Consider the following 24252-nt stretch of genomic DNA (forward strand, 5'->3'; position numbering starts at 1 on the left):
TGACACTTGCACACGGAGTCTTCTGTTGGATGAGCTTCATCAATTATTCATCCCCACTTTACAGATGTCACACAAGACCTGTCCTTTCTCCGAGCGCAAACAGTGTCATCATAATTATTCACATGGGTTTGCAGAGAAAAGGCATCGATGTTTCACCCTCACCGGCCAGGAGCCCATATCCACTCTCACCTTCTGAAGTATTGTGTGATGATTCATAAAATGTTAGTCATTTTCTAACAAGCTCATTTCATTCTCTCCCCTCTCTCTATCTTCTGTTTTTTTCCCCCTCTCTTTTCATGTGCAGCATGGAGCCAGCTGAAAGCTCTGCCCCTAAAAGTCCTTTAGGACTTGGGGCAGGATTCTTCGATTCAACGCATCTCCTTGGTAAGTTTGAAAAGAAAAGATCCATACAATCTGTAGACAAGCTAGCAGTTTATGTACACTGTATATGCTTCCACAGAAGAGGGTGGCAATGATTTGATTTGATCACTCATTATTGCATTCTCCAGATTTGTCTGTAAAGTGTTATGATAAGTTTGCCACAGTAATTATGCTGTTCTCTTAACCAAGTGTTAGTCTCTTGGATGTGACCATTCATAGAGAACTTGCATACTGTATTGGTCAGTGAGAGAAGTAAATCAGGAAAAGAAATGTTTTCATATCAGCAGCTACTACACATAATCAGAGTGTGATCTCCATGGCCTGAAAATGAGCATGTACTTCAGGGGGGTATTTCATGAATCGTTTGGTCTGACAAATCTGTTGGAAAAATTAACTGTCAGCCAATCAGACTCAAGAATTTCTGTAGCTTATAACAGTTTGTCAGAAAAAATACCTAGGAAATCGCTTCATGAAATGTCCCCCAGATGCACTATGATATTACATGAAAGTTCAATTACACATTGTACATATATCGGTTTGGCCTGGTGCTGTATCTAGCTATCTGATGGCATACTATTTTTTTTCTTTTTTGTGTGTGGAGAATTTAATGAAATTTACAAAGAGAACCTACACTGTATGAGTGTACTGGTAGTTAAAAACATAGAAAAATCACAGTGCACTTCAGAAATGTTGTTCCAATTAGAAATTGCTATGAAACAGTCTGAAAGAAAGAAAAAATCTCTGTACAAATTAACTGGAAATTCAAATCATGCCTTACTGCTGTAAAATGAGTGAACAATAAAATGTTTTGTCAGTGAGATATTGCATGTTCCTTTCAGATTATTTTGTTATTGAAGTTGCTAATCTCTCATGTTTGTTTTATTGTATCTTTATGTATATTCTCCCAAAGTGTTTTCACTCAATGACATTTCGGTGGATAGATTCCAGAGTGTGTTATATTATATTGCATACTAAGTCAGCCATGCAATAATCATATTGGCCGTTAGAATGGAGTATTTGCTTTCAAGAAATAACACACGAGGTACATTGTATGTGTACATGCTCCATGGGATTTAAACTGCACAAACACAGCTCAGTGCATTTGACAAACCTTCAGTTCAGTTGCACATCAATTATTCTAATCTGCTGTCATCGGGAGTGTGCAGCCAAGAGCATATGTTCTTGACAGCTGTGACGCTGCAGTAATATTCCACGAGCAAGGTTACTTTGCTGGCTGACAGAATGATACCTCCTGTCTAATGAAATAAATTACACCCAAAAACCGCAGTGAATAGATATGATAGGCAGAGATGTGAACAGTGGCATAAAAAGCTCATAAGCCTGCCATTGCTATATGCAATGTTAATTGAAGTGGAAAGTGTATCAGCATACTGAATATACTGCTGCAGTAGCATACATGGTGTAGCACAACATAACACACACACACACACACACATCCACACACACCATACCACACACTCACATATACTGATAATCATACACATTAACCTATAGGACAATTAAACATAGGCCTACATGGCATTATTGAGTCAAATACATGGACTCGCGTTATATGTTTGTCATACACGTATGTGTGCAGGTGTGTATGATCTGAAGCAGATGCATTTATGTTGTAATGTACATGCCATACATCCATAGGTCAGCACTAAATGAGGATGCTGTATTGTATTTAAAAAAAAAAAAATTGTTGGTTGTAAATGTCAGCAGATGTAAAGTGTGCTCTGAAGATTCTGAAAACCTCTGCGGATGGCAGTGTGATTATTTGAAAAAACAAAATGTGACAAGAGAAAAATAGATTATTGGGTATCTCTCGCAAAATACCAGAATTAGCTTTAGTTTAATGGAAATTGTAAAAATTCATCCATTTGATTCATTCATTATGTCTCAAGTGCAAGGAGATTGAATTAATGAACTCTCTTGCTTTCCAATTGTGTATTAAAAAAAAGAAGGAATTGGCAATTGTAGATTTGTAAGATATGTAGGATTTGAAGTGCATTACAGGATATTCTGGTGAAGGCATGATAAAAAAGATATATTTTGTAATGTTTATGATACCAAAGTATGTTATGTAAGTGGAAATGATTTGCATTACAGGATATTCTGGTGAAGGCATGATAAAAAAGATATATTTTGTAATGTTTATGATACCAAAGTATGTTATATGTAAGTGGAAATGATATGCGGCACTCAACCAAAATTATGTTGCAAAATATTTTTGTCTTCAGAGGGGTGCTCACAAATGTCTTACAATGCCCTTTTGAGATGGTGCCACTATTGTAAGCAATGATTGCTGATGACCAATACCATAAGTAGATACAAACATGATGTTAGAAGAATGAGACATTTTGAGTCAGATGAGTCACATCAAATGCTTCACTCGCTTGAAGGAGTGGATTGTTTGTACTAACGAAAGAATTATCGAAATCCATCGCCTTGGCTCGTCTGGGTTCTCTCTTACGCAGAAAGACCCACTCCCGCATCCACTTGCCCCATCACACACCCCTCTCTCCCCCATTGTTGGAAGTGCAGAGGTGTTGTTCACGGGCAGGAGTGTTTGGATACGCAGGAGCATCCAGCCATCTTATTCTAAATACTTGTGTGAGCATGTCAGCGCAGTCCTCATTATACTGCTGTCATCCCACACCCTTCCCCACATTGGGAGAGACACACAAAAAGAAAACGAGAAGAAGAAAAAAAAAGCGGAACAGAAGAGATGATGGCGGGTCAGACAGACATGTTGCCCAATCAAGAGTCAGATAAACCTCGGTGCAGATGCCTCCTGGGAAGGGTCGCAAAATGAAGCAATCGTCTGCTCACTGGGCGTAGGATGATTTCGGTTCAGGAGTCCCTCCTGTATGTCAGACGATCATTTCTGATAGGTTTGCTCATAGACATTGATTGCACAATAGATGAGCCCTCGCAGGCTTTAACCACGGTGGGCTTGTAGGATGCTTGGTTTTACAGTGGATTTTGATGGATAGCTGACATTGTAAAGCTATATACTTCCAGATAGATCATCACTACTAAGCTCTACACAAATCTGTCATCTGTGATTGATAGTTTGCAGATGAAAATGAATCAGGAACGCTTCCTCCAATTTGGTCTTTTGATCATGGATAAGTTTTGCTTTGCCATTGACCAAAGAATGTCAATGAGAACAAAACTAAATTAAATTGTTGCCCTTGATCCAATGATTGGTACAATTCTCAGAGGTAATACGATGCCATGTATGTCATGTGATCAAAAGGCACACACCTCTTTACCATCTTGTAAGGGAAAAAAAAAATTGTATGTAGGGTAAGAGGCTATGCTCAAAATCCTTTACATGGGTGGCTGTCATCTGCCAAATCATTGTAAAACAGAAGTCAACTGCACACACAGTGGTAACCTGAATTGATGACTAATAATGAAAACATGTTACAGCAATCCATTCAGGGATATGCAGTGACAGTAAGCTGAGAAATTCACCATTTTTTAGTCTTCAGGCAATGAGAAGTTATCATAAGAATGCAAAGAAACTGAGAGAATATCAAGTAATGCTTCCAATTATTTGTCTGCCATGCCCTATGGTAATTTGAGTTAGTATTTTGGCACGTAAAACTGTCATATTTTCTGGTTGATAAAGAGGAAATAGAACTTGGTAGAAGTAGAGAAAGAGAGAGTGCGGGGGTAGTGTTTGCAAAAGTGTGCCATCGGTTTCTAGTACCAGGTGAACATCCATTCCAGAGACAGTTCCCAATGAATGGAATGTGAGCCAAACATCTGTTGGTATCTCTCAGAGCAACTTCCAGACTGATGGCAAAGATGCAGTGAATGTTTTATTCAGACCCAGCGATGGGAGAGTCGCAGTAGAGGCATCAGATATGAAAAGAAGGGACTTGTTTCATCGTATCAACATGTACGTGGACAATACAATTGCCACCAACCAGATGGATGTCTGTGCTTATCGTATTTTGGGCAGGGAAAGGAAGAGGATGTACCAGATGTTAAAAACATAGAAGCATTAGATTTATGCAATATATTACAAAAAAAAAACAACATTTTTAAAAAATGAAATCTGAAAAATGTGTGTTTTATTGTATTCAACATCCAGTGCAGAAATAGGACTTGGATGAAATGGTCAAGGTGATTTGTCTGGTGATACATATTTTGTATGTATGTATGTATGTAGAAGAACTCAAATAAGGTTGTCTCTGTTTTCTTCTTATTTGTATGTTTTTTTAAAGATATACACTGCATGGAAAACAAACTATATTTTACATTGTATGATTATATGATTACAAAGTAATTCTCGATTACATACACTGTACGTATCATTTGGACGAAACTTCCTTGGTGATTGACATGCAGGATTTTGTTGTTATTGAGCGCAATGTAATCTTTTGTGCGCTCACTCTTCGTCCTCCCCCTTCCAATTCTTCCATCTCCACCACAGCGCATCCCTTGTTTGCAGCAGCAGCGGCTGCCCACCCCTCCACCAGCCAGGACCAGTTCTCCATGACCCACATGCCCAGTGCCTTCTCCATGTTTGGGGCACATCCAGCCTATGCCTCCAGTCTCATGGGGACAGAGTTTGGTGGGCTGGGCTCCCTCAGGGCTGCGACTGCCCCCCTTGGTGCTTCCGCTCCAGGTGAGTGCACCTTTAATCCTCAAGTTGCTTCATTTCACTTTTGCGCTGTTCCTTTTCTCTCACTGTCAGTTTGTCTGTTGTCGCATTCATGTCATTCCTGATTTGTTTGGTTGTGTGAGTCACCTTGCTAAGAAGAAAATGCTTTTGATTTAAAGGGTGTGTACAGTTCTGGTTGAGGTGTAGATTTAGCTTTTAACATTTTGCAAGATATTTAGAAACCACTCTATGAGATGTAAGGGGGAATACAGTTCTAAGGGGTATCAAAAGTTTATTAGATGAAAATCGGTTTTGAAATGGCTGAGATATCCAAAAACAAGGTGAAACAAAGAGATCCTAATAAAGTTGTGGCATGTCGCTTTTTATTATTAGCACTTTTTGGGATATCTCAGCCATTTGAAAACCAATTTTCATCATATAAACGTTGAATCCTTCTTAAAATTACACGCTCTTTCATATTTCATAAGAGGCTTTTCATTATCTCACTTAGGAATGTTCAAAACATGAATCCCCACCACAACCAGTACTGTACAGTCCCTTTAACTGCTGTAGATATATGCATCATCAGACGTTCTTGATCTTAATTTGCTTTTGAACAATTTATAATAAAATGTTTTCATGTGATTTTCAAACATTAGGTGAGAGCATGTCATTTTCCTGTACCTGAAAGTGCAAAGCTTCCCGATAGTAATTGCCAAGTCAATATTGCCAGGCTGAATGTACCCTCCATAAATTATGTAAATGATTCATTGTTGCTCCTTTGGTATTGTTTGTGATCATGATATTATAAAAGATACAAACAATGAGACGAGGAATTAGGGGGGGGGGGGGGGGGTAATAGCGGAGATACAAACAGAGAGCTCAAGATATAATAAAAGAAGATCAAGATCAAAGATTGAATCAGAATAATGCATTTGGGCAAATAGTTATACTTTGATCTTGCACTAGGTTTCTTTTTTTGAGAGTGTCGAGAAGATGGCTTAAACAGTATTTTTGAAGGATTTAGAAAAGTTAATTGCACCACCTGCTGAAAGCCTGTGATTGGTTCAAAGTTTTTTGCTAACTTGGCTGCTTCATGCATATTCAGCACACCCTGCCGTGTGATTGGCACTGAGCCACAGAGCTGGGGGACCAATTGCTGCAAATAGCTTGGCTGGGAACTATGGCAACGAGTCTCTTCCCAACCCTCCTCTCCCCCCCCCCCCCCCCCCCCCCCCTCCTCTTTCTGTCATTTAGAATTCAGCTTGGAATACATTGGTGGTGGTGTAGGAGTTAAACTGTGTCTGCGTGTGGGTGGGTTCTGAGTTCATTGAACCCACCACACTGTCATTGAGGGAGAGAGAGAACAGTAAGGGTAGCAGCAGTAGTAGTGGCTGTGCGTGGTGAATGAGAGAAGCATGAATGAAATTGACTACCGCCATTCTGCCCCCAACAAAATTTACAAGCAGTACATAGTCTCTAGTCTCAGACCCAACTGACACATTGTAGATGTGGTTTGTATAAGGCTGTGAGCTTGGTACGGTTGTGTGCTTGTTTTAAGCAGATGGCATTTAGTTAATGTAAGACATTGATTTACACCATTTTTTTTTCCAAATGCATGGTGCCATTTTTGCTAGTATAAGAATTTGGTCTTTGCAGTTAGCAGTGTTAAAGATTAATCTATTCAATACTACTTCAATAATACTTTCAATAAATCCTTTACATGTCAATAGTGCTTTAAAAAATAGAATGAAAGCACACAATTTGATATTAAAAGGCCTTAGTAGTAATGAATTTGAATCAACCATATTTTACTTTGTAGTACAATGTAAATGTCTGTATGTTTACAAGAAACCATCATCACTGGTTGAACATGAACTCTCGGAGTGCTAGAGGTGCCTCCTTATGCCCATTGCAGTGGATTTGATAGTGTATGCTCAGTAGATTGAGCTAGTAGCTCCAATAGACAAACTGTATACGTCTGCTCTCAGATATGGCTTGGATTTCTTGAATCATGGGACTGAGAAAGACCAGAGAGATCTGATGATTAATTAAGATAAAAAAAGCATTCTTGTACCATAAAAATTGCAATACTGTACTATGCCATATGCAAAACATACATGTACGTATGCTGCATTTGAATACAAATAATGAGCTGTGGCAATGAATACTCTCTTAATCAAAGTAGAATGGTGAGGCACAGAGTTTGACAGTGATTAAGGGGAAAGGACCGAAAAGGATTATTTTCAGTGTTTCTCAGAGTAACAGTACAGTGTAAATCAAACCTCAGTGGCTTGCACGTTGGGCAAAAATATTCCCAACTTTAATAGCAAGAACTGTTTAAATATGATGCTAAAAGTGCTTACAAACAAAAGAGCAAGGAAAAATGATTAGAGAGTATGCTAGTGTTATGCGTCTGTAGCTGAATACTGTATACGCTATATATTTCGCGAATTTCGCGAGTCGGGAGCTATTCGCGAAATCAACAACGCGCGAAAATATTACCTTCCAAAATGAATCCCTTGCCTTGATGATACGAACATTTCAGTACTAGAATACCATGTCACGGCTTACCGAACAGACCATACTGGCTAAGCTTGCTTACGCACGTCCACGTCTACTTACGAATACACTGTACTAGTACTGTAGAGAGCCAATCCACTATCGCAAGGGGACCACTCGTCAGAAATCTAGCGCGATGGACTTAACCACTTCAAAAATGTTGAATTCTAACTTACTAGTTTGCAGAGTTTGGCAAGTCTTTTTCATGCAGTGTATAACTAGTATCATTCTTATATGCTAGTAAGTTGAAAATTCACACTTTCTTTGCCACTTCATATTTTCTCTGGTCACCCAATCGCGAATTTAACCACTCGCGAAAATGTGTGACATCGGCAATTCGCGAAAATCTATGTACGCGAAAATTATAGCGTATACAGTATACACTGTAACTGTGTTTTATTTATCAAGCATACATGTTTGAACAGGTGTAGTAGATTCCATAAGAAAACCATGTTTGATGAAAAATTCATCTGGACTTGTGTGAATATGAGTTGGGAGGGTGGCGCCACATTGCCATGTGGTCGTCAATTATCGTCATATCATTTCATCAGATTAAATATATTGTATTAATATTGCTTTCTTTTTGCGCTAACATAACTTCCTGTTTTGGTACATAATGCAAATAGTGGTCTGTGTAATGGTATGTGTTTAAATCTATGATCATATAATTTCTGTTATCCAGTTCTTCAGCAGAACATTACATGCAAACAAAACTTTTGTAAAAGATGTTCTATGTGTGCTTTATGAATCATGTGATACCACTCATACATGGGAAAACACATGCTGTTATGCCCTTAATTTTAATGCCAGCCGCTTTTCCAACTTTTAACAATTTGTTCACGATAAGAAACCCGCACTAATAATAAATGCGTCTAACATATTTGTATTCTTGTATGCCTAACCCATTGTTCAAGCGATTCATCTTTCATCCTTTTTTTCTCCCATTTTGTATCTTTTTGTGTTACTCTCTAATCGCAGGTTGGCCGTTCGAGGCCAGTGCTCAATTGTATAACCTGGCAAATTTAGGTGATTACATACAGACGTTTTTTTTTCATTCTAGATTTCACTTGGTATTATGCACTCCTTTCTGAATGTTGTAGAAGCTGATGATTTTCCCCAGTTTGTGTCCTTTTCTGTTAAAAGTTTGCTTTGTAGACTTGTTCTGGCTTGACTGGTTTCCTCTGGAAGAGTTTTTCAAACAGGTTGATCACTCTTTTGTGTAATTCTAGATCTTTTTGGTGTGTGTTTTTTTTTTAAGGTAGCCCCTAGCTACTTTTTCATTTCTGCTCTTTCTGTTTCTGGTTTGATACAAAAGTGACATAATGTATGGAATGAAAAACAATCTTCAAAAATTTTTGCTTTTTCTATGTCAGTGTCTAGTTCTCCTGTCTGCTGCTTGTTAGATGGAATTTGAAATTGCAAGGCTTCTTGCTGTCCCTCGCTTGCCTGGCTTCTGCAGTCTTGACCGTTTTGCTCTGCCTATGCTGCTAGTATTGTAGTACACCGCTTTGATTCTGCCTCCATCGCCAGCACACACTGCTCTAATTATTATTTTCATTTTCACACAGGCTCATTCACTCGAGTCTGTAAACCGTTCCTTTGGTCTATTCCTGGTCTGTGCACTCTTATAATAAAAAACTGCCCCAAGCTATGAAGTAGAGCCTCAAACACCACCTTTAAACCTGTTGGAAGACTAGTCATGAGTATACTTGGCCAGGTGTCAGTGGGAAATGCATGTTATAGCAAAATCAGCTCATTCTCAATGGGTTAAAGGGAACTCTCCCCTAAAATGTATTTTAATTCATGGAATGCAGAAATATTCAATAGCAGAACACACACCAGTGAAGTTTGAGGAAAATTAGGCAATTCATTCAAAAGTTATGAACTTTCAGAATTTTGGTTAAATCACTGTGACATCATGGCTTGATAAGAAGGTTACTACAATTGTAATGTCTCAACTATGGAATAATTTCAAAAAATTATGAAGGGAATTTCATATTTTTCATTTTTGTTTGTTTGCATTTCTTCTGCTTCAAAGTAAAAAAAAAAATAGAATTGATTGTTGTAAAGAATTGAACAAAACATAAGCAAAAGAAAATGATCTCATGTCATAGTACATCATAACTGTAGTAAAACATGTATGGTTGTATAAATCATAAAAGGCAGTATATTTGATCCAATATTGAAGTAGGAAGCATTTTCTGGCAAATTGAAAGGGAACTTGGCTTAAATACCCCCTTGAGAAGGTAAGGGGATGGGGGATAATATTACCCTAATGTCAGTAACAGTTTGAGGTAATGTGTACTCTTCATTTAAAAGAAAAAACAACTCACTGATTTTTGTCTTATTTTACATTCACTAGATGCACATATTTGTGGTAAATTCACCCTTTCAAACATTTCAGATGCAGATGTGCACTAATTTTCTGTTTATATTACTCTCTGTGGGACTTTTTTTATCCTGGGCTATATGAACCAATTGATAATTACAAAGCTTTTGCATATATGGTGTCCACCAGTACAGCAATACATAATATCTTGTGATAATTTTAGCACATAACCCTTTATGCAGGCCTACACACATCTATACACAGTTGAACTGGTAGATTGTGACTACTGATGAAACACAAGGCACTACATGCAAACTGCACAGCTAATCTTTCACTTGAATTAAAGCTCTATTCAAAGGGAAACTTTAACCCTGATGTAAGAATTTTCCTCAAAATTTATGTGGTGTTTAGTAAAGTTTAAATAGAATTCTGCAAATTAAAAAGTTTGTAGTGATGCTCTAATTGTTGCTGATTATGATTGATGATTGATGACACATTCTGCAGGAGCCCTCTGATTATTTGTTCTATGATATTTAGTTTATGGTTACATTTGAGAAATAATAATTCATAACATTGATAGGACCCTGCCATTAATTATTATGTGCATCAGTGTTACAAATAGATAAAAATATATCACAAATTTGTCAATTTTCTTAGCTGTTGATCACTGTTTCCTTAATAATATAGCCCTGATTCAGGACCAGTGCACAGTACATTGTACTGTAAGTAGATAATATCAGCTGACTGCATGTATGATGTATAATTGTAGTGCTACATGTACTCTTTCAAGGTTTGAAGAGTATTATATACTGCAGGGTAATTGCAATATCATACAAATGGAATAAAACACTGAATGTAAAAGCATGCATCCTTCATCCCTTGCTATCCTATTAATTATATCTATTTATAAAATACATAGATAGAAAGAGAAGACATGCACATATTCACAGACACACACACCCACAAGCACATATTTGTGCACACACAAGTGCACAGTCAACATAAGTTTTCCATTAATGGGTGTCCTGTCATATCTTCTTGTATGCGCATATAACAAATTTTCAATTTTACATCTTATATTTGTAGTCTATAATAGTGTCATGAACTATTGGTTATTACTCGCTCCTTTTAGCTGTAGCTTTAAAAAGTATGACAGTCATACTGTATTTCAGTTTCTGTGTTGTGTTTTTTTATTTGTGTGTTTTGATATTTTTCTCAGTCTTTAGTTTGTCATGTCTAGCCCTCTGTTTTTTTCTTTTTGTTTTAAATTCTGTTGAAGGCATGTTCATATTTGCCCTGCTAGCAAGACACATTTGTTTTTTGTCTCTTGAGGAATGTACATTTCTTTCCCCAACTACCATTACTATTTGACCAACTGTAAAATGAAATTTGAATTTAAATGCCGCTCAATGTTTCAAGTTTGCCATTAAAAAAAAAAAGACAAGTAAAATCAAGCAACCAGAATGGTAGACGGGATGTAAAAATGGGACAGAAGTAAAGAAAGTTTTTATATTTAAAGTTGATTGAAAAATAAATTTGATTGAAAAATTGATAGGTTACTGCCTGGATGAAAATCAGTTGGGGATGATATTTGTCTGTTTTCTTTCTCTTTCTGTCATGCTCACCATACCATCAAAATTCCAATTTGAAAATGGTATCATGCATATCCCATGCACGAGTAGACATGCATTTTCGTCCTACTCTGTGGAGATCTTGTCTTCTTCATCGATGTTTTTTTTTTTCTGTTTTCCCCTATTGAATGTCAATGCAGACTTGATTTTGATTTCTTCTTTGCATGATTATTGTAGATGCGTTAATTTTTCTGTACATCTTTTGATAGGTTATTCGGTTTGCTGATGATGAAGGCATGTTGCGAAAGATTAATTGCTTGACTTTGCTCATTTCTTTCCTGCACATGTTTTTGTGCCACAATAGTTCAAATAGTACCAGTTGATGCATTTGAAGCATGTGGATGCATGTGTTGCGATTGTGGTGTTTGTGACATTTTGTTTGTGTTTATGGGAGACTAGAAAAAGTCAGGAAGTATGTACATCTGAGTCCTGTTGTGATATCATTTATATGCGTGTGGATGTTCTAAAGTTAATTATTTAGACAAATATTAAGTGCAAGAATTTCATAATGATTAATGTTGTCATTTATTGATGTATTTGGCCACATTGTTTGTGTGGGGCTGGAAGACTGGGGCAAAGAGGATAAATATTTGTGCTGAATATTGTAATTAGAAGCGGAAAACAAGATTATTCTTTGAAGTTTGAGTGTAGCCTTTTTCTTCAGCATTTGATTGACATCTGAGGAGTAAGAGGCAACCAAGGAAATTCAAATTGGTTTTTGATATAATGTGCGTACTTGTATAAGTTTGCTGTTCAGATTAATGCATCATGTTGATAGAATTGAATATCTAAAGACCATTAGCAGTGCATCATTGAATATCATGCATCTCTATCTGCATGCGTGTGTATAATTTCTGGTTCATGTATTCTGTAGATATCCAACAGAGAACATGTAAATTATACAAGGCCTCAGGTACAGATGTCAATTACATTAATATTATTGTGGTTTTTTTTTCTAAAAAGCTGTAAATAGAATGGTAAAGATAACAGACTCTGTAGTACTAGAATGCCATGCAGCAGAATGTCAGAAAGGAAAATTGCTTGAGAAAATTATATATTAAGGAGATCAGGGTGGTGTGAGATCATTGATATGTTTTGATGGATATAAAATGTTCATTTGTTCTAAGACAACCCATTTCAGTGTTCATAATGCAGTGGGACACCACAGAACACAGTAGGTGATGGGGGGGGGGGGGGTTGATGGATAGAAAAAAAGGTTTGCTGAGTACTTTTTTTACTTCTGAAATAAAGAATCAGTGCCTTTGTCAGCTCCCGAGCTGCATGATCCAGTTGTCCGCCTGAAATATGACCAAGTCTCTAGGATTGTGAGTGACACCGTACAGGAGGCAGATACTCCTCTTGCTCTCGCATGGAGCGGGAGGATGCAGGGTACAAGTGAGCGGAATACGTTTTTGACTCTCTAAAGAAAGGAAAGGAGAAGAAGGGGAAGCTGTACCATGACTCATGGTATTACTATTTCCAACTTGCCATCTGTCACAAATGAATATAAGTTCCATCCTCTTCCATTTGCTTGAGAACCAATTGATAGTAGATTCTTTCTTCCCCTCCCTTCTGTTTTTTTCCTGTCTCCTCTCTCCCTCTCTGCCTCATTTTTGAGACCATGAAATGCATCGTTGCTTGCGATGGCTTCGCAACATGATGCTGACTGTAAATCTCTTATTATTGGCGAGATTGTGAGGATCAGCCTTCGTTGGAAATGATTCTTGATGGGAGTCGTTTCTCTCCCACTGCCCTACAAATGTATGCAGCTAAATGTCAAGTCATAGCAGATACAACTAGCAGTCATTGTGAAATGAATTTAGAATTGGATGCAATTCCCCTTTGCAGAAGGAAAAAACAGTCACATAAGGTGCTAAGATATGAATTTGATGATGAATCCAGCCATGTTTTGGAATCAAAATACAACCTTTGCTTCTGCTCAGCATTGTATGATGACAAACACTCTATTCAGGCTATGAGCCAATCATGTGTAAGTTTGTGGAACACTCTACCAAAGTGTGAAAAAAAAAGCTTATTTCTCTAAAAAAGAATGTCAAGAAACAAACAGCAAAGTACAGATATGTACTGTATCGTAAAGGTAAATGTGTATAGATGATAGATCGAAAAGCATAGTGTACTTTTCCGAGATGGTCCCTTAGGTAATAGAGGATGATCCCTGATATCCATGTGTATGATATATACCACAGCATTTCCTGTGCCATTATCTCACAATCTGCGATTCTGCTTACTGCAGGAGTTCTTCCAAGCACTCATTTAGAAGGGATGTCTCGAAATAGCCATCACTTCAGCCCTCCATATCATCTCTGTTAGGCCTCGGCCCTATGTGATTCGATGAAAAGGAAAGTGTATTGCTGCCAGACTTTAATGCATATTGTGTGGAAAAGCTGCACCCTGAAATCAAGTGACCAACCCACGATGCACCCTAATTCAAAATTACCCATATCAATTGCAATGTATGAATTGTTACCTGCAAGTGTTCTAGACTCCTTCTCGCGCAGACAGTGTCTGCTGTATCATTTTTTTTTTTCTGTTGAGTTGCATGTGGATGAGGGAGTTGTCAGCGATGCCGTGAGTGAGAGATGGGATTGGGCAAGCGACGCCACCGAAAATGGAGTGAGCGCACTAAATAAACAAACAGAGAGGTTCTGCAGACGAAGGTCTTCCTCTCTTTTCCTCCTGATTTTCCCCCTCTTGCGTCTACTCAATATAGCTCTTGTAAGCCATCTATCCCAAATGATGCTACCCGGTTCCGAGCACCGGACTCCATGTTGATGAAATGAACCCAAAAGGAAGATGATGTTCATCACAGTCATTATCGCCATAGTCACCATTGTCATGACACCCAGAGATACCGCATCCGTAGCCATTTCAGAAAAATAAAGATTAATCAATCCCTTTTTAATTTTTTTCCATGTTTATCTTCTTTTTTTTTTGGGGGGGGGGTCAGATGGATATGCCAGTAGAGAATTTTCCTTTTGTCGTGACGCACCATATGGGAATATACGATTTGAAAGTCTTTTGTATAAGATTAATGAGCGATGGTTATTAGTGTGGATGTTGCCAAGTAAGGTTGGCCTCCTACAACCTTGTGTAACTCTTTAATGCGGTGTGCATCTCTACAAAAATTCCTGCCATTACTGACTGATGTAAGGCTTTCTTTCTGCGTGTATAATGCATGCCCATCCTACCATGGAATTCAACCATGGAATTCAACCGAGAGCTCTGCAGCATGTGACTATAAAATTGATCCTTCGAACTCTGCTTCTGACTTTCGTATTATTTTTTGTTTGACCCAAGGTGCCTTGGAATCATAGAGGAGCTGGGATGGTTGTTTTCTATGGGAGTCCTTGTGTAGATAGGATTGTTGACTCATGTTTTCTGAGATTCCAAACTCTTGTTTTGGAACTTCATGGTCATGTAATAAGCATGGTGTAATAAGACATCCCCCCCTAACAAAAAATAAAAGAGGAAGGGGAAGAAAGAAAGTAAAGGGGTTAAAAGATATTTGCTTGTTCAGTGGCTGTACTTGCTAGCCATTAGACTAATTCTCATTTTACGATGGTTCAAATGACTCCCAACTTTTTAACTATTGAAATAAACAGTAGGAGAAGTCCTGATTCATGGTAAATTAGACTCATTAAATATGTGGCATTTACGTACAGTATCTTCTGGATAGAATTGACATGAATCATTAGTAAATGATAACCCTCCTTCTGAAGCAGTGGGCAGAATGGGTTCAACCATATTTACTTCCCTTTCTGATGTTGATGAGCATAACTAACAACATAAAGTCATGTACCCCTCCCCCCATTGTTTAATGTAGGGATTCAACCTCAATTGTATATCAGCATGAACCAGTAGGCCTACTCATTTTCTTTAACTACTGCAAGTGATTTGAATAACTCAAAGCTCACCAGAAGATTTCCTCTGGCTTGTTTGATTCAGTACTGATTGGTGATGTCATGCAAACTGCACTCTACCTGTATAAATGCAGTCACTTGGGTACAAAAAACCCCAACAGTAACTACAAAAGTGTTGTGGGATGACTTCCTTGCTTTGCAAATTGTGAATGAATTACAGAGGTGACTTGATGAGTCAGAAAGACAAAATGAAATGTCAAATCTGACTCCTACAATGCCGTTATATTACATGCGAATAATAATCCAGTCAATGTGTCGTAACATCTTTTGAAATGCATCATAAAATACTCAGTTCGTGCTGGAACCAAAAGAGTAGAATGTCATTGTGACGCTAGTGACATTTGATGACGACTGAAGGTTGGCATTTATTTGGAAAATATCTGTTAGTTGCCATGGAAACGTGCACTCAGAAGCCAAGAATGGTGCCTGTGTGTGTGAATCTAAGCCAATATTCCTCGATATGTTATGGAGATAAGCGCTGATGCATTATGGAGCAAATATATCATGTTTTATTTTTGTGTGCAAATGGAAATGGTGATGGGTCAGTCATAACTGCTGTTGTAGCTGGCATAAGAGATAACATAAATCAGTTTACTACTTGCAGAAAGAGCTGTTACAGTTGACTCTGTATGTTGGCGATACCAGTTTATGATGTATTCCTATAGATTGGTTGTGAATCGAATAAGCACTTCCTGTGAATCTGAGATAATTTTTGAGCTCGTAGTGGTTATCGTGTTCTACTCTGGTTAATTAGGAAAATATTTAAAAAAAACACTTCCAAGGACTCCCTGCAGTCAAGCAAAGAGTACCATCACCAGGATGGTTTCTCTATCAAGCATTTAATTTTGCTTCCCTGACCACATTTAAGTTTGTTTGTTGTTGTTTTCATGTTACTTGCTTTTTATAGAATAACTCGTGAAGTACACTATTGAATTAGCTTTGATTAAATAGGCCTAGTGAACAACAAGTATTACTGTATAAGTGGCAGGTATTACTCCAACAACAGATCTGTTTTTGGAACGTATGCAAGAGGAAAGACATGTTCAAGTAGTCATGCTGGCCTACCGTGACAAACAGCCCAGAAATGCATACTGCACAGGAAGATAAAAATGATCTATGCAGACACTGCCTGCTTTGTCCTTTGGAGAGAGAGAGAAAAAAAAATAATGTAGACCTCACGATCAAGGGTCATTGAAGTTCCTCTTACAACGTTTAGTTGTATGTTATTGAAACAGTACATGCCTTGACTCTCTTTTGACTGTGCACAAGGTGTGGCCAATTTGAGGAATGGCTGTACAATTTGTACTTGTGGTGGCATATTTGCAGCAAAGATTGCTCTGCCCTACACTTGTTCAAAGTAGGTCCTCTTTCTGTTGGTTTGTTCAGCCTGGTAATAGAATGAATTTGATTGATTGATTGATTTAATTTATTTGGTAATTTTTTGCTGATTTCTGATTCCAAGTGATATTCTGTAACTCAGCAAAGACAAAAATGGTTATGGAAAATTGTTGATCAGTGGTTAGAGCAAGTTGCTGAGCACTGAAAGCTTTCAGAGCTTTTATTGATTTCTTTGAATATTATGTATCATTGTCTTGATCACTAGCTTAGACTATTTTTCGTAATTCAGTCTGATGATGATATTTCACATTGTGGGTTGGCATTCATATAGAAGGGAGAGAGGGAAAGAAGTGATGATTTACAAACTCTATGCCAAACACTGGTCAATGCCCAAACTGTACATCTGTCAAAAGAGGTTTAAAAAAGACAGTTGAAGCATTTTGTAAGAAGAAAAGATATTCTTACAACTTTCCTTTTCATTTTTTTTTCATAGCAAATGGAGATATTGTCATTATTTGTTGTTATTTTCTGCAGCCTTTTTTTTTTTTCTTCTCCCATGCACCCCTCAGCAGTGTTCACGTTTGGCAAAGAGATTGATTGGAGAGCTAAGAGAGGAGCGATCAAAGTCGGGTTAATGGAGACCTCAGGTGCAATGGCTAGGAAAAATAGGAATGAGAGATATGCCCCAGATAGAGATACACGGTGGAATAACAAACTGATATGGGGCCATCAAAAAGAAGTATATGTGGGACTTAGGCTTTATGATCCCTTGTCACTAAATGCTATGGCTCTTTGATGAACCTGCAGAAATGAAATATGCTTTATCGTGGCTTGATTATCAGCCCTCGGGGAAGTCAGATGTAAGATAAAGCGCGGGGTTAGGTACCATGGAACAAGATCTGTTGTCTGCGGCGGTGGGTACAGGAGAAGAATGAAAATGTGTAATTTTAGTTTCATGTATTCACATGGTAGTGAGGTAATGTTAAGGAGACAATGGGACAGTTCAGAACAGAAACTCACAAGAGATCTGCATACATGTACGTAAGGAAAGTTGTGATGGGTGCATATATCAGAATATTGTCAATCATGATTCATTCATTCACTAGTCTTCTAATGAAATGAGATGATGGAAGCAAGTTATTTTTTCTCTCCTGCCCAGCTATTGTAAGAAGAACATAACCTGCTGCTGTGCACTATACTTCTCAAGCATGTCACTCTTAACTGTCATCATTATCATTATCATCATCATCATCATCATCATCATCATCATCATCATCATCATCATGTTTGTGTATGTTTTGGGGATAAATTTTATTCTCTTTGAAGCAAGAAATTATGCCATGTGACAAGCCTGTGTCACAGCGCATCTGCTGTGTCATAGATCATCAGTGGAATATGGAATAGTATAGTGTGTCCTCTTTTTTTTTTTTTTTGGTTTTTGTTTCTGTTTTTGAAGGAAAAGATCAAAAGTTGCCCCACGAACAGAATATTCACAGTTGATTCTCCGGTCACGCAGACATGCATTTATGATGAAAACATGAAAGCCATAAGATCCCGATATATGTCCCGCCCACATCCTGCCTTGACTGTTTGTAACCCTTCTGTGTGACAAAGGTTCGTCTGTTTGAGTTTGACTTTTTTTTTTTACTTCACTAGTGCACAACATAACAAAATATGGGACATTTTAAGACTTTTTTAAGTCCAAAAGAAAGTCACTTCTAACCAGAACAGTAAAACAACAGCAACAGTGCAGTTATAAAGATTAAAATATCAAAAATTAGACAAACAGTGCCAATTTTATAAAATATTTTAATGTTGGTATGAAACCAACTGGGATATTGTCCTGTTGGTTTTGCTGCTTCAGTTTGTGAATGTCACCTTCATAAGACCACATATTTATTCAGTCGAGACCAATAATTTTTATTTCTTCCAGAAATTAGATATCTCACTGTGAACTGAGCTGAAGATACAAGGACATATAATTGATAGTACCCTGCATGTCTCAAAAGACTGGGCTGGTAACCACACCCATTCAACAGTGAAAAAAAAAAGAGACAAAAAACAACATCTGGTAATTAGATTTTTCATGGATCTCATCATATTTGAAGCCTGCATTCAAACAGGAACAATTTTGTCTTAGGTTTGCCCTGATTTTTGTGCAATATTGGCTGCTTTTGTAACAAGGCTAAACACAGTGTTCTGAAAGAACAACTATTCATGAAGCATCCAAGTTTACCAAATGTATCATTGCTTATTGTTAGATCAAATCTCTTGAGATATTTGAAAGGAGCAAATGGTTTGTGTGACAGTATTTTGCAGTTTTCTGCATAATTAGGGCAGTGAGAACTTACCAGCTTTGAGTCCTGAATTATAGTTTTCTCACTACAAATTCCACTGGTCTATTACAGAGATTTTTGTTCTTTATTGATGAGGAAACCAAAACACACACCAAAAAACAAAACAACAACTGAGCAATGAATCTTAACTATGTGGTACAAATGTATGTTAGACATACTCCAGTAGAATATATAATATCAGTACTCTCGTTTGATCCATATATCATTAAATAGTACAGTGACTGTATAGTTTGCTTGCCAAGCTTTGAATTGAAAAAGGGGTTATTCTACTCTCTAAAAAAAATCGAGTGAAAATTTTTACTCTGAAAAGAGTGAATACAAAAAAGAGTGAATTTCGAGTGAAATTGGAGTGAATTTTGAGTGAAAATGCTAATTTTCACTCATTTTGGAGTGACGTCAGGGATCACTCGAAGATTTTGGAGTGATCCCTGACGTCACTCCAAAATGAGTGAAAATGAACATTTTCACTCAAAATTAACTCCAATTTCACTCGAAATTCACTCTTTTTTGTATTCACTCTTTTAAGAGTGAATATTTTCACTCGATATTTTTTAGAGAGTAAACCGTTCGCTTTAATAGCCAAACCTATACTCACAGACAACGTATTGGGCCTTGCACATTGATGGGAATCGGAGCTATTATAAAATTTGAATGTCCCGTGTTGGCCTTCTTTTTCATTGATGTTTTGTAAATGTTGCACTAAGAGTATCTACAGTTTAATGCAGGAGATACCTTTCTATGTGCTAACAATCAATTTCATGGTCCACTTGATATGTTCTGACTTGACGTGGTTTGGGAAAAAGAGAAAAAAGAAAAAAAAAAACAATAATATCTGATAATTTTGTAATTGTATGTCCTTCAATAGGGGACATGCAGCTGAAAAACTCACACATACAATGTATGTGTATTTATGTAATCCAAACCTCTTTGTTTCTGAGGATGGCTTTGTGTAGGTACTCCTTTTTATCTGAAATAAGATAGACTGGACAGCTATTTTCTTGCATTCCAAATCCTGTAAAGGAGGCAAACTTCTTTTGTGCTGCTCAATTGCCTTCCGTATGCCTAGATAATCATCAAAGTTCATTGTTCTCTATGCCTGTTTAGAAAGAGCTTCAGTTGATTATGAAATGAGAGCAAGCACATACAATGATACTTCCTCAACAAAATCCTGAAATACATGTAGGCCTATCATACTGTGGCAACGATAGATAGGGTTAATGGCTGGCTATACTGCCCAATCGTAGCCATTTACTTGTTTTTGTCAACTTCATTACATATAGGCCTACTTTCATTGTTTCTCGTCTGTATAGAAAGTCCTCTAGATGCTACCTACTGTAAGAAAGGGGCTCTTTGTGAATATTGCATCACCATTGTGCATCGTGTATGCATGCAAAATGTGTCATTACAATGTATACCGATTATTCAAAACGCAGAAACAGTGAGTATGCGAATGAATCACCCTCGTTATAATTCATACCTTCCTTTCGTCTACCTTTGAGCTGTGCTTATCAATCAGTAGAACAGATCAACTCCACTTTCTGGTACGAACATTACTCGAGCCACTGTGTGGAAGCTGCTGTTTTTTTTTTCTTCCTTCATTTCTTTACCCCCGCTCCCCTCTTCTTGCCATGAGCATGGTCATGATTCTAGACAGTGGTGAAGTGTGAATTGTGAGTCATTACGATATTTTTTTTCTTCTTAGCATTACTCAGCAACAAAATTATTCTCTGTAATTCATACTCTTAAATTGTCCTTCTTATCTTAGGAAGGTTAAAATGTTATACAAAGCAGTTATGGATTTTTTATTGTTTTTTTTCAACGTAGGACTAAATAATGTGATATCTTCAGATACCCCTTACCCCCCCCCCCCCCCCAAAAAAAAAAAAAAAAAAGAGAGAAAAAAGTAGAAGACCATCCATGAAAGTCAATTGTGTGACCTTTGGGTTGAGGAACATGTAGATAGCTGTTGTACAATTCAAACCTCAGCACAAAGGGTAGAAAAACAGGGAGACAGATGGCGATATGTTTGTGCTAGGGATCAATGCATTGTTGCGTTCAAGTTTGCATGGCTCAAAATTGTAGACAGAGCTTCTTGCCCACTCTGCACACTACAGTTTGTCCCCTCCCCCCCAAAAAAAAAAAAAAAAAAAAAAAAAATTACAATCAAATTTCTGCATTAATTACTGTCAGTATAATTAAATTGTCAGAATGCTATTTCAGGGTGTAAAGATATAACATCTTACCTATATTTTTGCAGAAAACCCTATTCAATATTGGTAAGTCGCCACAGAGAAATGTGGATTGCTGTAAAGCATATCTGTTTCTTCCACGTTTAGCACTTGAATGCTCTTGGAACTGCATGCTAATGTGTGAACACAATGGACAGAACTATAGAGGGAAGGGATTCCTGACGTGCTATACGAAGATCCTCATTTCTCTTTGACTACTGAAGCAAATCGGACGGGGTTTTCTGTAAGATGTGGGTAATAGTTTCATACCCTGAAATTGTATTTGGATTGATGCGCTATCTTTAAAGTTATCGTTGCGGAAGGTGCCATTGTAATTTTTTTTTTTTTTTTTTTTTTTTTTTGGGGGGGGGGGGGGATATACGGTACTGTACATCTTTCGACTGTTGATACTGGGGCAAACAAAAATGTACGTACATTACACCACCAGCTCTAATTGAATCCTAACTCAAATACATTTCTTTCGAAGATAGTGGTAACATTTCTCATGGATCAATTGGGATTCATCTCGATACTCTTCCAAGATAGATGAATGAACCGGAATGGAACAATCCCCAGTCCAACTGGTTATTTGAATTTCACAATAGTTTGTATCTTGGAACGCGGTGTACTTTGCACAGAGCCAGAATTGCAACATGTGAGGCAAAGATAGCTTTTTTTCTCATTACCTCTGCTGTGTGATAAAATGGATGGTATGTAGAATTGTGGATTTGTGAGTTTAAAGAGCCCTCTTCAGTCTCAAACCTGAAACAGGAAGTCTTTTGTTCCAAAATATCATGCAGATTGTGAGTATAAACTGGAAGTTAGCACTGCAGTCAAAGTTTATGGTTTTATCATCAGAACACCCGCGTTCAGAGTGATGTGTTCCCTCTGTTTTTCAATCAGACTGATACATGCCCAAATGTCAGAGAATTTTTTTTGGGGGGGTCTTTATTCTTTAATTCCAACAAAGACAGATGACTCTATACCAGCTCTTTTGACAAAATATAATTGTAATTTCTTAGCGTGTTTCTTACAAGGTCGTCAGATCACAGTTACCATGAACTTTCTACCCGGTGTATAAACAAAGAAGTAAAACCAAATGTTTTCTTTCCTGTAAATGGTGTTGATGAGTAGTGGTGTAGTAAATCTTGCCACACACAGTACATGGCTATACCAGGCGCGGCATACGGTGCAATTAACTTGCCAAAAGCATTTGACCTCGAAGCCTCATTTGCATAAAGTAAACAGCTTGTGTGCGTAAAACCGCTGGGGAAGTTTTGCAGGACAATCGCAATATCTCGCCTCAGATGCCATCAAATGATAAAACCGAAACAGCAAATTGAAGGAGAAACTATTCTCTAACTGGCAATGTTAGTTATTTTTTATTTCATTGACGATAAAGCTGTGAAAATAATGTTGAAACTTAGCCTCCAAACAAGAAAATTTGGTCTTTAAAGAAGTGTTCATTTTTCACATTTTCCTTTATTGCCCAAAAATGAGACTTTGGTGTATGACTTGTGGTAGTATGTCCATACTGCATGCCAAATATCTTTTCTGTAATATTTGTCGCACGGTTATGTCGGGGAAAAAATCGAGACCACTGTCATTTGTGACCCACGCAAAATCCATAGTGTAAGCGTTACGCAGTCCGATGTATCGGTTTTCGTGCTGCATGAAACAGTTGAAGCATATTGCAGGGTTCGTCTCTCACCCACTCACCACCGTGTGGACGGAAACCGAACCCTGCTGGCGTGCGCCAAACCTGACACCGCTAATTGGCTAAGCGTACACTAACCAATAGAGAATGCGTGAAAGGAGGATGATCTAGTTGTGCCTGTCCAGTATTTTTCCTAAAATTTGGTTGTCTTTTTCCTCTGATTTTAACCTAACTACCAATTGCGCAAACACGAAACTTCGCAGTTAGTGAGTCTTGGATATACAGACTAGCAATATGTTAATTAAATGCATATTCATGCTGTAGCAGAGTTGTGTCTGGAAATAATCGTAACCCTTAAAAATACAAATATCTCGAAAGATACATCAGCATATTCGCCCGAAATTCATATGAGGGATGACATATCCATACTAGATATGTGAAGTTTCAAGAGATTTGGTGGTAAAATAAGGGAGATACGAGGAGGTTAACTTTCAAGATTTTTTGTCCTTCTCTCTGCGAGTGCTTCAATGACCGTTGTGAATTCAAAAGCTTACGCCCCTTTTCGCGGAGTTAATTGCACCGTATCGCCGGGCCTGATACGTAAAACCTTCTCATTCTTAGGATGTATGAGTAACTGTGCATTTTGTTAGCAAATTTTAATCACCAAAGAAAGTTCTTGCCAAGTTTTGAAACTTTGTTTGTAATAGTGCCTACATGGAAAGATGGCTACAGCAGTCCTGAACATATAATGACTGGAAATCAATGTGTAGAGTGATACTGTCTTGTTCCATGTATCCATGCATAAAAAAGAAGTAATTTGATTAAAATTTTGTATGAGAGTTACTTGCTTATATGCAACATATTTCACAAATTAATGTGGACTTGTAAGACAGTTTTGTATAAGTGATTGACTTTTTGACCAAGAACCAAATTGATGGAATTAGAACTATCTCTCTTCGAGAGATACAGTATTGCACCTTGCAAACATACAACATATCAGTGTTACTTCAGACAATATTATTGCAAGTTATTGATCTTTGTTGACATTGATCCACTTGAGAAAATGAAAACAAAAACAAAAAGCAAAATATGATGGATTGAAAGTGTGGTCTGAAAGGAGCAGAAAGGTCACCAATAGAGGGCCTCAACCTCTGGTGGGGAATATATTCCAGAAGAAAAGTTGCTGTGAGTGAACGCCATA

At 37.6% G+C, this 24252-nt stretch overlaps 1 protein-coding gene across 1 annotated transcript in view; it reads left to right on the forward strand.

The window, feature by feature from the left end:
- The first annotated feature begins 296 nt into the window (after positions 1-296).
- LOC139709562 (bromodomain adjacent to zinc finger domain protein 2B-like) overlaps positions 297-24252 on the forward strand; it is a 97290-nt gene continuing 73334 nt past the window's right edge. The window contains exons 1-3 of the mRNA XM_071621522.1: positions 297-384; positions 4838-5032; positions 8549-8596. Coding sequence (XP_071477623.1) covers positions 297-384; positions 4838-5032; positions 8549-8596 — 331 coding nt within the window. The remainder of the gene's footprint in view (positions 385-4837; positions 5033-8548; positions 8597-24252) is intronic.

Source organism: Diadema antillarum, unplaced genomic scaffold, assembly GCF_040938485.1.
Source record: "Diadema antillarum isolate AM-2024a unplaced genomic scaffold, OU_Dant_1.0 seq00001450_RagTag, whole genome shotgun sequence".
NCBI classification, from domain to species: Eukaryota; Metazoa; Echinodermata; class Echinoidea; order Diadematoida; family Diadematidae; genus Diadema; species Diadema antillarum.